An 18934-nucleotide genomic window follows, 5' to 3' on the forward strand; every position below is an offset into this window, starting at 1 on the left:
CTGCCTGCCACTTTTTCTCGATATCTCTTCCTATTTATGAAGTACACTTCTTCTCTGCTTGACTCTCTATTGATTGGTTATATCCTTGGACACAGAAATAAATCTATAGTGCAAAGAGTGCAACTATCGATCTTTAGTGGAGTGACTAATAGTTAATAAAAATTGATTAATTTAATTAAAAAGTGTAATTAATCATTGAAGCTTCTAATCTGTAGGTCTATAAGGTTCTTTGTTAGCTCACTAAAGGATATATAAAAGGAATGGTTTGAATTGTTCAAGTCAATTACATATTAATGAGATTAATATGATATGGTTAATTATAGATGTGATCTATAATTAAGAGAGTAAAATATTTGAATAAGATTCAAATATTAAAGAGATGTATACATATAAATATGGGATAACTATATATTGATTAATTCTATATTAAATATGATTTAATATAGTCGTTTAATTGATTAATTAATGGTTAATTAATTAATTAATTTTTGAGAAGTAGAGATAAATAAATATGAGATGTTTATTTATTTATTTATTAATTATATATATTAAATTGGATTTAATATATAAGGTTATTTAATTATTGGACTAATTAATTAAATAAAATTTAGAATATGAAAGACTAGGAGAAGGGGCTCACCCCTCATCTCTATAAATAGGTTTTCATACCCATGTTCATGACATAGTTGAATTAGGAATTCTAAATCATAGTCTCCTACAACTTCTCTCAAAATATCTCTTCTTTTCTCTACTACTTCTTCCTCTTCCAAGTCTTGGAGACCACACATCCAATTCTTGGGATCCTAGAGAACAACAAGATTTCACTTATGGTGGTGTCCCTTGGTTAGTGAAGAGACGTTCTGGAGAAGACAGAGGGAATTGTGAAGAATTTGGGAATCTACAAAGGTAAGGTTTAACTCTTCCCTCTTTTCTTCTCTTAAATGCATACTAATCTTGAATGTTATTCATTATCTTATTATTTTTTTTACCGTATTTTGTTTATATAAAATCGAAAATAAAATTGCAAGGCAATCACACACCCCCGCTTGGGATTCGATCCTTTCAAATATGTCTCCTCATAATCCATGTCATGTCTTTGTGAAACACCTTATGCAAGATTATTTCATTATTTTCATTTATTTTTCTCAAAAAGACCCATTTGTATCCCACAGATTTGACACCTTCTAGTGTTCGGACACTGGTCCAAAAACCTAACGTTTTGAAAGTGGGTTTAATTCTGTCTTGATTACTTCTTTCCACTGAAGTCAGTCTTTTCTATGTCGATATTCTTCAACAAATTTTGGTTCAGAATCCTCATTTTCAGATAAAATATCAAGAGTAACATTATACGAAAAAAATGTTGTCAATAACTACATTAGTTCGATTTTATCTTTTCCCTATCATGACATAGTAGATTGAAATCTCATTATTATCTTTAGGTATTTCACCTTCGGCCTCACTAGTCATGTCAAAGATCTCTTCATAGGTATTTACATCCTTAACCAAGTCTTTTTTTATTTTTAATTATTTTTTTTTTGAGGATTTTATCTTTGGAATACATTGGTCTACCATGGTTCTGGCGTGTCCCAGACTCATTAATGATATCTTGTTGTGTTGGAATATCAAATTTCGATGGAACATTTGCAGCTCGTATATGTGACTTGAATACTTTATTTGCATCTATAAATGTATCTAGTAACTAATTTGCTATATTTTGCAAATGAATTATTTTCTAAACTTCAAGGTCACATTGATCTGTATGGGGATCTAAATGAGATAACAATAATGCATTCCATGTAATTTATTTTTCCAACTTCTTAATTCCTCCCCCTAATGTTGGAAAATTTGTGTCATTAAAATGATAATTAGGAAATTGTGCAGTAAATACATCACCCATCGGGAGTTCAAAATATTTAATAATTGATGGGGGATCAAATCCAACATATATTCCTAACCTCCTTTGAGGATCCATCTTAATACGTTGTGGTGAGCAATTGAAATATATATTGCATATCAAAAAATTCTCAGATGGAAAATATTTGGCTCATGACCATAAGCTAAGTGTAATGGCAAGTACTTATGATAAGCTAATGGCCTAATATGTATAAGAGAAACAACATGCAAAATAGCATGTCCCCATACAGATGTAGGAAGCTAACTCTCATAAGCAATAGTCTAGCAATTAATTGCAAACATTTTATAAATGATTATGCTGAACTTGTGTATGAACATGAATTACATGATGTTAACACGTATCCCAATTGACATATAATAATTATCAAAAGCTTAGGATGTAAATTCATTAACATTATCAAAATGAATGGTCTTAATTGTATAATTAGGAAACTGTGCTCTTAACTTAATTATTTGAGCAAGTAATCTTGAAAATGCAAGATTTCGACTTGATAATAAGCACACGTGTGACCATCTATTGGATGCATCTATTAATATCATAAAATATCTAAACGGTCCATTTGGTGGGTTAATAGGTCCACATATATCACCATGACTTCGTTCTAAAAATGTAGGTGATTCAGTTCCCAGCTTGTGATGATCTAATTATTAATTTTCCTTAAGAGCAAACGTCACATGATAATTCATTAGATTTAAGAATCTTCTAGCTCTTCAATGGGTGTCCATTTAAATTCTCAATAATTCTTCTCATCATTATAGACCCTAGATAACCCAATCAGTCATGTCAAATTCTGAATATATTTGGATTCATTAACTTTAAGTTCATTGTTGGTTATGTTTCAATTACTCGCATATGAGTATAATATAATCTAGAAGATAAGACAAACAACTTTTCCAGTATACTTTTTTCATGTGAGACAATAGATATGATATAGAGATATTCTATTTCATTTTTTCTAACAATCTCAATATGATAACCATCGCAACGTATATCTTTAAAATTCAGTAGATTTCTCTTTGATTGACTAGAAAATAATGCACTATCAATTGTAAATTTTGTTCCTCTAGGACAAATAATATTTGTTTTTCGAATCGTTAAATAGATTTGCAGAACTTGATATTGTATTAACTTGTGCTTCCAACATTGTAAATTTGGAAAAGTATTTTTACTCGTAAGTATTGTGTGTGTAGTTGTAAGACATGAATCTTCTTTACTCACTTTTTAATCACCCAACATATTTCTTCATTAAAAGAAAATAATCACAATAAGAAAAAAATAATACTTAGAATATAGAAAGGTTAACATTAATTAAGGGGGAAAAACATGAAGATAGATTAAAAAAAAAACATTAGGTCTAGATATTCTCAAAGTCAAAAGAAATACTTGATGTTCATCAACTGTGACAGACTTTCTTGAATCTCAGCTTTCTTTTCAAGAGATTCAAGAAAGTCTGTCACATCCAAATTTGTCAGATTGGATGAGGCAAATATATCATTATCTTGGCATGAAAAATTTGTTTCCACATTTCCCCCTTTTTCCTTTAGGGATGCTTGATATATATCAACTAAGTGTTTTGATGTACGACAAATATATGACCAATGCTCAATCATGCCACATCGTGAGCAATTTTTCTCACCACCTTTTGAATTCTTATCTTGTGGAGCCTTTCCTTTATAATCATCATTTCAAGCGGTTCTTTTGAAACTCGGATGATTAGAACAATCACAACGAAAATAATAATTATTTCTTCCTCTGACACAGTCACGACCTCGATCCACGATTATTAAAATTCACAACATTCACTTCAGGGAATAGTGTTGTTCTAATTGGTTGAGATTTATGGTTCTTCATAAATAACTCGTTATTTTGTTTAGCCACGAGAAGACATAAAATTATTTCAGAATACTGTTTAAAACCTTTCTCTCAATATTGCTGCTATAGGAGCATATTCGGGACATGAAATATAGAAAATGTCTTTTTTAACATATTAACATCAGTAATTTTCTCTCCACATAACAAAAATTTTGAACTGATTTTAAATAAAGCATAGTTGTAATCACTTACTGATTTAGAATCTTGGAGCCTCAAATGCATCCATTCATAACGAGGTTTAAGAAGAATAATTGTTTTCTGATGATCATATCATTCTTTCAAATTCTTCCACAAGATACAATGGTCTTTCACTGTTAGATATTCCATTTTTAATCCCTTGTGGAGATGATGATTGAGGAAAATCATGGCTTTTGTCGTTCCCTGACTTAATGTCGTATTCCCTCCTTTAATTTTTTCCCCAAGTTTCATTACATCCAGGTGTATTTCGACATCAAGCACCCATGTCTAATAATTATTGTCACAAATGTCAAGGGTTGCGAATTCTAATTTTGTAAGGTTTGTCACGATAATACTAATACAAAACATTGTATTTATATTAGAAATTTAATATATATAAAATAATATTTAATTTATTAATTATAATAAATAGGAGAAAATGACCTACCTTGCAGGAGAACCAGCAAAAGCTCGGGCTGATAACTATTGCAAAAATTAAGAATAAAACAACGTACAACGAAAATACGAATATAGAGAAAATATAATATTAAAATAAATAAAATATAATATATAAATAAATAAAATAAAATAAAATAACAAAAATAAGAAATTTCTCCAGATTCTTCACTTTCTTTGAATCTTCCCCAACGGGTGTATATTTACAAAATCCACCGAATGATTTATAGGTAATTTAGTAGGTAGGAGGTGGATTGCATGGATACTAATAATATGTAATTTCGAGACATATGAACAATACATGAAATAATGGTAAATACTACTTGATCTTTTGATACTAAGAATTGGTATCTACTTTACGCATATGTTATGATATTTATAATAAGGTAAAATTATAAATTTTAGAAATAATTTTTAGAATGAACAACAAAATCATAAATATTGGAAATAGTTGAGCTACTTTTTAGTTTTAATGTATCTTTTTCTTTTACATTTAAAAATAATTGAGCTACTTTTTTAGTAAAAAAATAATTCCGTTATTAATTATTAATGATAGAATAAGGTAAAATCATAAATATTAGAAATAATTTGACAAACTTCTTACGCTAAACTTTTTTTCTTTATCTAACTCATCATACTATTTTCATTTATCAATTTTATAATTTTACAATCAAATTAAGCTATTTTTCATATTGAAAATTTCAAATCTCAAAATTTTCACTTTCTATTCATTTGTCAATTTTATGAATGCACTTAAACAGTTAGTTTCAATATATTTTTTATTTTTTTTTTCATTCTAGAAAAAGTATTTAACTTTTAAAATTTTAAGGCTAATGAACACTTTTGGTCCCTAAACTTTCATGAAGTTAATAATTTAATCTCTTAAATTGGTAATGATTTAGTCTCCGTACTTTCAAATTTATACCAACTTAGTTCTTGAACTTTAATAAATACAATTTAGTCTTTATACTAAAACAATTTATAACACTTTATTTATAATTTAAAAAAATATTATTAATATTTAAATAAAAAAAATTACATGTAAATTGATAAATTGTTCATGCCTGAAATTAATTTTTTTATAAACTATAAAAACTAAGCCGGTACGTAATAAAAGTTGGCACTTCATTTTGAAGAGAATTTTTCCAATAGCAACTAAGCTGTTACAAAATTTCAAAATATAGAAACTAAATTGTTACAAATTTGAGAGTACATGGAATAAATCGTTATCAACCAAGATAAAATTGTTACAACTATGAAAGTTTAGGGACCAAAATGAGTAATTGTTTTAAATGATAAAAATGATGGAAATATTTTCAAGTATAGCAAAATATCACTATCTATCAGAGGTAGATTGTGATTGACCGCGATAGACCACGATAAACATAAAAGGTTATCATCGGCACAAAGAAGATGGTAATAAAAAGGGCCATTTTAGCACCTTTTAAACCAAAGATCTATTTTATTAACTATGCTTTACAAAGAAAGGCTTGACAAACCTTCAACACAAAGCAGAAAAATATAAGGGAAAAGAGGATATCTTTGTCTTAGACCTACTGAAATCCCGAAGATTTTTTAGCTTTCTTTGTTAATTAGAATTTGGAAGGAAATAAATTTGACACACATGAATAAGATATATCCATTTAGCACTAAACCCCAGTTTATTGACCATGCAGTAAAGAAAATTCCACTAAGCTTAATATATATATCCAATTTTAAAGAATCATTACCTTTTTTAGCAACACAACAATTAATATGGTGTAGACGTTTCAAAGCAATAATAATGTTATCAACAATAAACCTACACGAATAAAGGCACTCTAAAATAGCAAAATAATATACAAGTAAAGAATAAGCTTTGGGCAATTAACTATAACCTTAGCAATAAGTTTATAACATCACATCAATTCATAGGATGAAAATCATTCACCATACATGGATTCTTGCACTTTGGAGTTGGAATGGAGATGATAGATGTGTGATTGAAGTTTTTAGGTAATACACCTTTATTCAAGCAACTGAGACAAGTCCATGGACTTTGGAGAGATGTATTTGCTTTAAAGCAATTTAGTTTCCTCTGCTTGGAATGGTTTGGCAAGATGGGAGCTAATTGTAAGAGTAACAACAATTTTGTGTCTCGTAGGATCTTATTTGTAGTTGATCATAGATTTGTGTATGTGGAAAGTGAACGAACGATTCGATTCCGCAGCGAAAGCGATTAATTCGGGCAGTTTAGCTCCAAGTAGAATTAAAATAGAAAAATATACCGAAAGAGATGTTAAGCATATGGAAAATTACCTTTGTCGAACGACTCTTCTTCACAATAAGATTCATCTTCTTGATCTTCCTCATTATGACTTTGGTAAGAGATCCGGTTTCTGAAAGCCTTTTGATCGACCAAATATGTCTGAGTGATGGAAATAGAGATAGATGAGATCTAAGTGCAAGCATACACTATCGATGAATTAATAATTTTGAAGTATTCTTAAGTAACGAATCGTACCAAACTAGGTCTACTTTTTAATTTGATTACGACAGTGGACCAATAAAACCAAAGTAACCAATGGGAAGTTTATATTGTGATGGGCAGGAAATTAACTTAAAAGCAATAAACAATGATGGATAAATAGGGGTAAACAATGATTCAACCTTTCATGTTCTATGCCTTAAGCGATGAGGCTGCCTTATACTAGGATAATGACATGACATCTTATTTCAAGGCTCATGAAAATTACTCCTGCTCAATCTTGTATCAAGTTCCTTTAGGAGGTATAAGCAACTAATGCCTAATATTTCTAAGGTGACATGACATCTTATTTCAAGACTCTTAGTCCCATATCCTTATGTGACATCTATTTTCACCTTAACCTTCTTAGCATTAGGACTCTCCTAGATTGTTAAATTAAATGACTAGTTTAACTTACCAATTTTACCTTTAAATTCAATAAAGAGAATGTGTAAAACAAAGTGGTATGAAGTGCGAAATTGATTCAGCCATAGCAACCCTAAGACATCCACATTGTTGATACGTTTTGATATATGCGATGGTTAAATGCTCTATGATGTTTTCAAGAATGCATTTTTTTGCCTAATTAAATTCAAGTTAAATCTAACTAGACGCCTGGTGAGTTTAGGATTAAACATAGGGATTGCTTACTATTGATCCGATGACACTATTGTTTCGATCTTGATGCTAGTTTGTTGTTAAATAAAGGCTATGAGTTTATGTTCCTACATGTTGAAATGAAAGATGATGAATGCATTGATCGTAATGGAAGTAGCTTATGCAATGCAATGGAGTTTTTCAAGGGATGAATTAAGGTTGAGGCACATATACACTAACATTCCCTAAGTAAATGCACAGACCATGCGTTCAAGCAAATTACTCGCAAATCATAACTACACTTCTCAGTGTATTTAGCCACATTGTCCTATTTCTAGGATGCATGCGATGAGCTTTTAATGAAAGAGATATTTCTTTATTTCTAAAGGTAATCTCTTTTTGTTTTATGTAGTCTAAATCCTTTATTTTTTCAAGCGTAGGCTCATTCTATTTAAAGCAATCTTTCAACTGATTCAAATAGCTTACAAAGCATGCATAAAACATGTTGAATACATGATCAAGCTTTACTTAGTTCATGTTAGTTGCAATGATTCTCAACCCATACAGAAATTAGTTACTCATGGATAAAGACGAAGAGATAGATGAATAATAAACTGTGAATGCATTCATATTGATAAAATGAGTTTTTCAACATTTTACACAATATGAACAACTATAGTAAAAAGAAGATATAGAGATAGAGATAGAAAGTCAAGCCATAGGTGATAGTTTCTTATTCCTTCTGACTCTTTAAACAACTACTTCTTGAGGATTGTGTTGAAGAAGATGACTTCTCTTTTACTTTAAGAGAGCTTTTGAGTTTTCACTTAAGATTTCACGAGGCTCGAAAGAAATATGTGAAGTGAAATTTTTTTCAGAGTTTTTCCAACGTCTCCTTACTTCTCTTTTTCATAGGAATCTTGTAAGGTATTTATAGGCATCATGAGGTAGCTTTTCTATCTCTCATTAATGATTATTCTGACAGCATGCATTAAATTCCATACCCTAATGCGCTGTCTACTTCACATCAGAAGTTCATTGGCTCTGCCTTGAACTTTTCTTGTTAGCTACCAACTTGGTATTTGATTTGACTTCCACTGTCTATGCATCATGTCACCTTCCCTTTCTTCTATTGCATGAGTCTATGCATCTCCAGCTATGCGATTTTATTGTTAGTGTTAGGAATTTCCTCCACGATGAACTGTTGATCACATGATACGATTTCCGTATTTCAAAAAGCACAATTTTATAACTTTTAAGGGTTATGAGATGTTGTACACATGCGATTGCATAATATAATGAAATCATGAATTTCTTACCAACTTTGTCGCATTATCCATGGTTTTTCTTATTTATTTTAGATAAAAGAGGTAAAATAACTTGTATTTCTACAAGTTATCACACCCCCAAATTTAAAACAATGCTTGTCTTCAAGCATATATCTAGATTCTTAATATATCTTAAAAGTTTTGACGCATTGCCTAGACCCCTTAAAGTGCCTCCTATTCTAGATTAGTAAGAGCATTGTCTTCCTTGGCTTAATTCTTTTGCCTACAAAGATATTTCTAACTTAGATGCGACAAGCTTATTTCTCAAAATTCCTTTACCCATTTGCAAAGCTGTCTTATATTTTATTTTTAGGAATGGGCTTTTTATTCAAAATTTAACAAAAAGATTCTCCTTGATGTACTTATTTTGACTATGCGCTGATCCGAGCATCTTACCTTCGTTTTGGCTTGCCCCCACGAGTGTCATACAGACATCTAACTACAAGCAAGGCGCTCTTTTTAGATTTAATTCATGTCTTTGGAAATTTTCAATATAGGCAGCAGAGTTGCGTTGCGTTGAACATGATTCCTATCTTCATTGTGGCCCCCATGGGTGTCATGCAGGCATCCAGTTACGAGCGGGTTCCAATCTCAATGCATTAGTAAAAATATCTATCTATCTATCCATATATGTATGTACATACATATATGGATATGTATGTATGTACATATATGTATGTATATACATATATGTACATACATATTTATATGTATATATAAATTAAAAATTTTTACTTTTTTAGCTCAAACCTTTCCCACTCCCAAATGTAGAGGGCAACAAGGTTCTCATTGCTGAAAATCAAAATATTTGATAGCTTAGAAAGATATTGCAAAAGAGGTATGAGATAAAGCTTACACGCATACTAACTTCAAGAAATATTTCCTAAGGCAAAGTCCTACAGCTAAGTACTAAAACCAATCCTACTAATCAATGCGTCGACTAGTACAAGTATCATCATTGAGGTCATTTATGGAACACAACAAAACAAATAAGCATATTAAGAAAGCAATAAAGATATACAAGTGACGAGCATAAAGAAAAAGTATAGAGCAGTTAGCACTTGGAACGAAATTCATTGATTAATTAGAAAATATGTGATGCAAGGATACAACAAAAAATATATGAAAACTTCAAAGAAAACACCCCCAAATTTAATTTTTGCTTGCATCGTTGTTGTTGTGATCTTGAGGCAGTAGATCCTCTGGGAATTGTAATAGAGCTTGGAGATACGAAAGAATGGCTGGTCTAACCACTAAGCGAGCAAGAACATCCTGGAAGAATTGTATCATGAAATAGAATTGTTCATGTTGTCTTTGTGTTTGCTGGCAGATAAAAGTCCTAGTCAACATTTGCTGGCATTGAGCCGTCTAGACTCGTTTGTGGATAAATTCTCTTAATTTATTTTGTGGAGTAATGAGTGCTTGTTTTTGTCATACCAGTTTGTTCAATTGCTATGTGATGGTATTTTGACACCGTGACAAGTCGTCTAGACCTCCCAAGATAGGTTCTCGTAGGTCATCATGGAGAAATCTGTAGCATTCATCATCTTCTAGATGGTCTTCCTCTTAGATGTGATAGGAACTTGGCGTTGATTGTTTTCTCCCCCTGGGCACTCACTTGCCTCACCAATGCTGGAACCTCCTCTTACTTCGAAGGTAGGAATTGGTAGGCTTGGGTAATTAGCAGCGGGAAAAAGTGGAACGCTTAAGAACTTGGGCTCGACAAGAATTGGAGCCTGCCTTGTTTCTTTTGGTAAAGGGTGGAAGCATTGGGATTTTTGGTTCAATGGGCAAAAGAGGGAGAGATGGCTTATTAAGAGGGGAAGGGCGCTGATTTAGATCAACGCCTAACCTAAACGGCTCTCTATGAGTTAGCGATGAAAGTGATTCTACATCAAAGTCGTCCTGATACTGGTGAATGGCTGGTCTAAGCTTAGGCGAAGGGGTTTGTCTACAACAGGAGGGATGAGTCTTCTCAACTTGGGGTGTTGCAGTAACCCTTTCAATATTCACTCTTCTTTTTTTTGGTTGAGAAGATTTGGGAGGCGATGAAGCTTGCTATTAGGACGGCTGCTTTACTGGTTGTTTTGGCTGAGCCACTTTGGCTTAAGGTGGTAGTTGTATGAGGCGGCAAAAAGAATGATTTGTGACCATACCTTTCACTGCCAACTCTTCTTCTTCCTCAAAGAAACCCTAAGCTGTGTATTGGGAATGCGACTAAAGTCCCACATTGGTTAGATAAGAGGAGAATCATGGGTATATAAGTGAGGACGACTATTTCCATTGGTATAAGGCCTTTTGGGGTGAAACAAAAAACAAAGTCGTGAGGGTTTATGCTCAAAGTGGACAATATCATACTATTGTGGAGATAGTTTGAGAGTCTTGTCCCTATCACTGTGCACAAACTAGTGACCAGCGATGGGAAGAATAGCTGCCCCCTTGGCTTTGAGAATGACGTTCTAATTGTCCCAGTGAAACTTGGCTTTGGAAAGAAGATTTCTTTTGACGAATTAGAGCGGCAACCATTCTTAGCGCATCTTTTTGTTTTTTGCTGATTGTTTCTTCTATGATTCTTTCTCTATTATGGTCGTCTTGCTCTTATCATCCTTTTTGGGCGCCACCTTCTTTGGTGTCGCATCTTTTCTTGTGGCTACTTCTTTCTCGGGCTGCTTCCTTTTGCTCGTCGCCTTCTTTTTCTCGTCTTCCTCCCTTAACGCACATTTTTCCTCTTGTATTTTCTTCAAATTGTACTTTACGTGCTCAGCCTTTTCCATTCGTTTTCTCTTCTCTTCATCATTTTCTTCCCTCATCTATTTTTCAAATCCAAGTGTGGCACGCTTCACATTGTCCATAGATTTTGTGGTCTGATCTTGCGTTATGGTGCCCACTTCCTCAATGTTCTCATCGCGCGTTTCATGGTGAAACTTGGTCGCAACGATGAGAACTTTGGCCTCCATTCTCAGTTCTTAGAAGCCTTCCTTAACCCTTTTTGTTTTGGCAGTCAAGCGGGCGGCCAACCGCTTTCCAGATAAGGCGGGCAATGCGATCACTTCTCCCTCGCTTCTCTTTCCTTCTTTGGCGTTCCTACATTGCAAGGGCTCCTTATCCTCTTCCACCAAGTTTACATGCTCCGCGGTGGTTATCTCAACACTATCGCCTTGTTTCATGACCGCCTTCTTTTGCTCGAATGCAAAAAACATTTTTTTAAGCGACGAAACTTCCGATCTAGTCATCACCTTTCGTTTTTTACGATACTAACTTGAGAAGTTGAGAAATTGCCTAAGGGTGACTGACTAAAATGGTAGAAACGTAAGTAAATTGTGAGAGAATCGTGGATGGAGAGTTGCGTGTTGAAATGAGGAATTTTTCTTCCTTTTATAGGCTCCAAATTGGTTGAGGAAAGCTGAGATTCAAGCTCTGAGGGTTTATTAGATGATTACGGGGTTGGACATTTGATTGGAAGAAGAAAAATGCAGCCTCCCACAACTGGTCAATATCTAAAAAATTAGAGCTCAGTGATGCAGCTGTAGTGAAATTTGGCAATGCGACCATAGTGAAATTTGGCAATGCGGCCGCATTGAATAAAATTCTTCAAATTGGTCAAAATCACTTGCCAAAGTTCATAAAACCAACTAAAATCCGTAAATATCACCTTTTAAGACAACCAAAACCCTCATAAGCTCATTTATCCATTAAAGCCTAAATCAAGGGGAAAATACATGCAAGAATTCATTTTTCCTCAGTAAAAGTATGAAAATAAAGAACTAAAACATGCATTTCATGATAGGTATCACCTGGTTGAAAGAAGGTAAGGATTTTAAAGAAAGCAAAAATATAGAGAACACTTCTCTGGTTCCCCCCTTTGAGAACAAATTTGATCCTTGTTGGTCTGTTATGAGCTAGCAAAAGGATCTTATGGACCTGCAGATTATAAACTTCAATGACAAAAGATTAATTAACTAAACTCGTTAATTAATTACTCTTCATTCATTAACTATATGGCAAATCACAATATAGATCCGTAGTTGCACTCTTATGCACTGTAATACTTGTTACATAAACGAATAATTTGATATTGCATATTGATTCAATTAAATAATTATTAGATAATTAATTAACTACAAAGATTTAAGATATAAATCCCAACCTAAAATCGGTATTGTAACCTCCTGAAACAAAGGATGGTGATAATATGAAATAGAAAATATTTTAAGTTTCGAAACTCCAAGAGACTATTGAAAAAATTAGTTTCTTGTAGTGTGGTTTTAAAAAGTAACTCGATAATCCAAGTAAATAAAATGATAGATGATTGGTAAAAGAAATGCAAACAATTCAATGGAAAAAGTTATTTTTTAGCCACTAAGGAAAGTTTTGTATAAAATTGTCCACATTCTAGCTGCATTTTACCAAAGTGCCATAAACTAGATTCAACTTCTACTCAATATTTTTCTAAGTATCTCTTGGAGCCTCAACTAAACCTTCCTTTTAGTGGATAATTAGAACTTAGAGAATCAAATATTCAATCTTTTATTCTATATTGCTCCATATTTTTAAGGTCACGTGATGCTCTATATCTAAAGTCTAAGTCATATTTTCTTGTGAAATCCACTTGTTGCTCAAGTCTTTTAAGTACTTAAACTTATAATTTAAGTGGTAGCTCAAATTAACAAGATTAATCATGCAATTCAATAAGAAAAATGACATTAGTAAAAATAAAAAACAACAACATAGTATCACATTACACCATGCTCAATCCATCCACATACTCAAATCATATTAAATACTTAACTCGACATAGATGAAATATGAGAATTCTTCATTAAATGATCAATCATTAATACATAAAATTTCAAGAGTGAAATGTAAACAAGTGAAAATCTCATTGTTTAAGGGAAGTTGAAGCACTTAAGAGGTCTCCTGTCTTGCTCAATTCAATCTCTTTCTAGGAGAATCGGGACTTCCAATTCTGTCACTAGGTAAGGGTTAGACTTCTTGAGTAGGAAGTGGAAGTGTTGGAGGATTTAAGAAATTTTCGTTCTTGACTTAAAGCTAAGACTTCATGAGTAGAGAAATTGTGAAGCTTCCTTATGACTAGTCTCCTCTAAAGTGAAGCTTGAGAGGCTTTTTATAGCTTTTTACCATGGTTGAGAAAGGTTGAAATCCATGCTACCAACTTCTCTAGACAACTTTGGAGTTAAAGGAGGAATACTAGAGCAAAAATGATATTATTTGATTTGAACTGAGAAAATGGTGCTTCGATATTTTTAGAGTGAAATGACACATTTTGGCAAAATAACAGAATTCCTGCACATAAGACAAAATGGGTTAATTCATTTGGAAACTAACACTTTTACCCCAATACATTAAATAAACAAGAAAACACCTTGCGCATGTGCCTTTCTTACTTCGATCACTAATGGACTGATTACTTGCATTTATTTTATTAAAAACATGCATAATTGTACGAAAATAAGCTAAATTAAAGGAGAAATACTAGTAAAAATATTGTTAACCAAAAATATGTATATTAGAACATAGGATTTGAAAAGATTCATGTAATAACCAAGAAGAATGTTTGTTTGACCCTGCCACAAATATGAAATATGTATTGGATAGATTTATCAAGATAGGTCGAATCTAAGAGGCTGAGATAGACCTAAGTCTAGAGGAGTCTAGAAGGGTAGCTCTAGAGAAAGCCTAGGAAAGCTCAGGTAGAGAAGTTTAGGCATAAGAAGTCTAAGAGCGCCCAAGCCTAGATAAGCATGGTACGAGAAAATTAGGAGGGCCTGAGCCTTGAGAAGCCTTAAAATGAGGAGCCTAGGAAGGTCTGAGCTTCGAGAAGCCTAAGCATAAGGAGCCTAGGAAAGTCCGTGCCTGGAAAAGACTAGGCATGAGGAGCCTAGGAGAACCTGAGCCTAGAGAAGTCTAGGCATGATGAGTTAACCCATAGAGAGAACCTAGAGGAACTTAAAGGACATATGTAGAGAGCCTAAAGGTGCTTAGAAAATCCATAAGAAGAGTTTAGTGAAGGCTGGAGAACCCATGAGGAAGAGCCTAATGGAGCGTAGTGAACCTATGATGGGGAGGCTAGAGAGTGAACTTAGAGAACCCATGGGAAGAGCCAAATGGAGCTCAAAGTGCCCACAAGAAGAGCCTAGTGGAGCTTAATGGACCCATGAGGAACTTAGAGTGAGATCAGAGGACCCATGGAGAGCTTAAAGAGTGAGCTTAAAGAACCCATGGGGAGCTTAAAGAGTGAGTTCAGAGAACTCATAGGAAGAGCTTAGCGGAGCTCAGAGAATCTATGGAGAGAGCCTAGTGGAGATTAATGGACCCATAGGGAGCTTAGAGTGAGTTCAAAGAACCCATGGAGAGCTTAAGAGAGCTTATGAGAGCGTAGAAGAGCTCAAAGAACCCATGGGGTGAGCTTTGAGAGTGAGCGTAGAGAACCCTTGAAGAACCTAGGAGAGCATAGATAACCTATAGGGAGAGCTTAATAAAGCTCAAAGAACTTGTGGGGGTGAGCCTAGAAGAGCTTAAAGAACTAATAAGAGAGGAGACATTCATCTGAGCTTAGAGAACTCATGTGCCCACTGCAACAGATGGAAGAAAAATCATGCTCAAGGTCGACATGAAATAAAAAAAGAACGATGACCAATTAGGCAATCGATTTAAGAATGTAATTACTCCATTGGAAAAAAAATCTTATGCAAATAATCTTTGTTTCTACCAAAAGTCGATGAAATTGAATGATAACCTAGAATTGAAAAATGCTCCATTAATGAAAAGAAAAAAGTAGCCTAATCCTACCATATGATAGAAAAGTCCTATCTCAAATTAAAAAAAAACCTCTAATGAGTCTACTATAAATTTTCTTCAACAATTGTACTTTTGTGTATATTATAGTATATATCATAGAGCAACAAGTGACTTCGTGCATGTACAAGAAACCTTTCTCATAAATATGCAAATGAAATTTTAGTTAAAAATGTAAATTGATACACTTGAATTTGGATTTAAATCGATAACTTCCCATAAAAAATAATTTTTTTTCAATAGAAATTAATAGATGATATCAAATGCGCGTGAGAAGACGCGCTGGATGAAATGATGAAGGGAACAAAATCTTATGGATCTTTACAACACTCACTTTCAGGTATTATTAATGAGACCCATAAATCCAGGAAAATAATTCTCATAAAAAAGATTTAAAAAAAAAAACATAAGAAACAAACAAACAAGAAGGAAAAAAAGAAAAGAAAAAAAAATATGAGGGTAAAGAGAGCATCAGCAACAGTACCTCCACGCCCCCGGTCCCTAGTGAGAGAAAAACTAAGAGAAAAAGAGAGAAGAAAAAAAAAAGCTACAAGAAAACAAGATCCACCTCGAACCTCTCTTCATCTTCAACCCTTTTGTGAATTGTGACCCCCCTTCTTCATCATCCATCGCCCTCATAGTTCTTGACCCCCTTCATCTTAATCTTCAGAATCATCCTTGCCCATCTTCCCTTTTCTCTGTTTCTCTGTGTTCTTTTGATTCACAGAAGGATTCTTGTATCTGGGTTTTGTCTATTTCTGTTTATTACTGTTGCTAATCGTATTAATTGACTTGGGTTCTCTTTAGTTTCTGGAAATTTTTGTTGTTTTTGGGCTTCTTCTTGAAAGGGGGGTTTGAACTGTTGACCAGGAGGAAGAACAGTGAATTGGGTTGGAGTTTGATTTGGGGAATAATGAGAGAAGAACACTCGAATTGGTTCTCTAGGTGGGAAGAGGAGCTTCCATCTCCAGATGAATTGATGCCTCTTTCTCAAACCCTAATAACCCCCGATCTAGCTTTGGCTTTTGATATTCAGAATCCTAGCAATAGCAGTCCGCCGTTGCCTTGCCCATCTCCGCCGCTTTCGAATCCTCTGCCTGGCTCTGGCAACGGAATTGCTCCGCCCAACTCGGCGGATTTCGGTGATTCTGCCGATTTGGGCTCCGGCGCCGCCGGTGACGAGCCGGCTCGGACCCTCAAGCGGCCACGCCTTGTTTGGACGCCTCAACTCCACAAGCGTTTCGTCGATGCTGTTGCTCATTTGGGGATCAAAAATGCCGTCCCCAAGACCATAATGCAGCTCATGAGTGTAGATGGCTTGACTAGAGAGAACGTAGCTAGCCATTTGCAGAAGTACCGCCTCTATCTCAAGCGGATGCAGGGCTTGTCCGGCGGCGGCGGTGGCGGCGGTGGCGCTTTGGTTGGTTCCTCCGACCCCGCCACCGACCATTTGTTTGCTAGCTCCCCAGTTCCACCCCATTTGCTTCACTCTGCTCGTACTAGTTCAGACCATTTCTTGCCCTTTGTTCCCATGGCCACTCTGCAGCAACACCACCATCACCAGCAGCAGATGGCTGCTGCTGCTGCTGTCGCCAGCCATTCACAGCTCCAGCCGCCGTATCATCGGCAGGTCGGGCATTTCGGTTCGCCACCGAATGGGCAGTTTGAGCATCCATTTTTAGCTAGACAGTCCCAGCCTATCCATAGAATGGGAGCATCAGTGCATAATTCAGTTCCTAATTACATAGAGGATTTGGAATCAGCCAATGCCAGCGGAGGAAGAAAAGTCCTCACCTTATTTCCTACTGGGGATGATTGAGCTTTGTTTGTTCCTCTTCACTGATCTTTTCTGTTCTGTTCTAATTCTTGTGGAAATTGGTATAAATGTATTATGGGTCTGATCTGAAAATCTTGATGTTATCTTAGTTGTTGTTTCTATATAGTTCTTTCTAATGTACCTCCATATCTATTTAGTTGGCTTGGCTGTCATTAAAATATGAAACTCATGACCAAACCCAAAGTGTTCACTAGCTTACTCCTTTTACATATAGGTAGTAGAGAGACCCATCCCTTTAATGGTGGTAAATAGAGGGAGGTAGGGAGTTTATCTTTCGTCTGTCAAGTTTCCCCCACATGTCCTGTTCTTTATTGGTTGCTGTCTATCATATCTGACGATCAGTTCCTCCTCGTGTGGCTCGAACAGAAAATAATGCAATTAGATTTTTCTGCTTGCAGTTATTCAGATATCAAATTGAGGTTCATAAAATCCAAGAACCTGCTGCTGCTTGTGTAATCAGGGTGGAAGAGGTTCATATGTTGATATTGTTGGGATGAAGAAGCAACCAGCTGAGTTTTATTTTTTGGATTTAGAGCTCGAAGGACGACGGATTATGATGATGCGGGCATGTGATATCTATCCCTAGGTCAGTTTTCTGCAGAGATAGTATTTCTCTCACTTGTATATTATAAAAGTTGAAAAATTCATAGTATTTGAGCATCTATTTTAACAATTCTGAGTTCATTAGAATGTTGGTGTATTGACACTGTTACGTGAACATTTTGATGTGATCATTTTGACATCTCAGTAAATGAATCCATATCTTTTAACCTTATTTCCTTTATGATCTGAACAACTTGCAGCTTGTAGTTTATTTTGATGTGTATGACTATTGATTAATAGCACTAGTACCACAGCGCAAGTGAAATGGTCATTAATGATGAATACTTGCAATTCAGACTCTTTTTATTCTTCATTGATTAATTACTGTTAAGATAACTTGAACATAGCTCAGCTCAACAGTAGTTGAATACCTTGAATTTCAAGGTCGAAGGTTCAAATCTTCATAACTTCTATGTGATACAGTACTCGATAAGTTTTTGACTTTTGAAAAGCTGTTCTTTTGGATTCCATGCCCCTACCAATATCCTGTAAGCTTGCTGTTACTATTAGCCATGGCCACCATGAGAGATTTATTTGATGAAGTATATTTAACTCACTGTTTGGTAAAGTCAAAGAAGCCTTTTTTGCTTGAATCTACTCTGTACTCAGCGATATCAGGTGGTGATGTGTTTCGTAGACATGTCAGTTTTTTGATAAGTGAGAGATGATGAAGTATATTCATCATCCTCTGCAATGAATGGAAGGGATCACTTAATCGATGAAATCTGTAGGTGTTTTTTTAATGGAAAAACTGAAGTTTCTTGCTTCATCAAGGGCCTTTCTGCACTTTGTGGGTTTTCTAAGTGATCTATTTCAGCATTCAAGTT

The 18934-nt window shown here is 34.4% G+C and overlaps 1 protein-coding gene and 1 pseudogene across 1 annotated transcript; one reads left to right on the forward strand and one right to left on the reverse strand.

Annotated features, from left to right (window-relative positions):
• Positions 1-3676: 3676 nt before the first annotated feature.
• Positions 3677-6772, reverse strand: LOC150037479 (uncharacterized; annotated as a pseudogene).
• A 9238-nt stretch (positions 6773-16010) lies between these two features.
• On the forward strand, positions 16011-18279 carry LOC120074057 (transcription factor MYBC1-like). The gene has a single exon (XM_039027045.2). The coding sequence runs from the start codon at positions 16581-16583 to the stop codon at positions 17484-17486; it is 906 nt and encodes a 301-aa protein (XP_038882973.1). The 5' UTR covers positions 16011-16580; the 3' UTR covers positions 17487-18279.
• The last annotated feature ends 655 nt before the right edge of the window (positions 18280-18934 follow it).

The sequence above is a fragment of the Benincasa hispida genome, chromosome 3 (genome assembly GCF_027475165.1).
Source record: "Benincasa hispida cultivar pf3 chromosome 3, pf3_genome.v1.1, whole genome shotgun sequence".
Taxonomy (NCBI): Eukaryota; Viridiplantae; Streptophyta; class Magnoliopsida; order Cucurbitales; family Cucurbitaceae; genus Benincasa; species Benincasa hispida.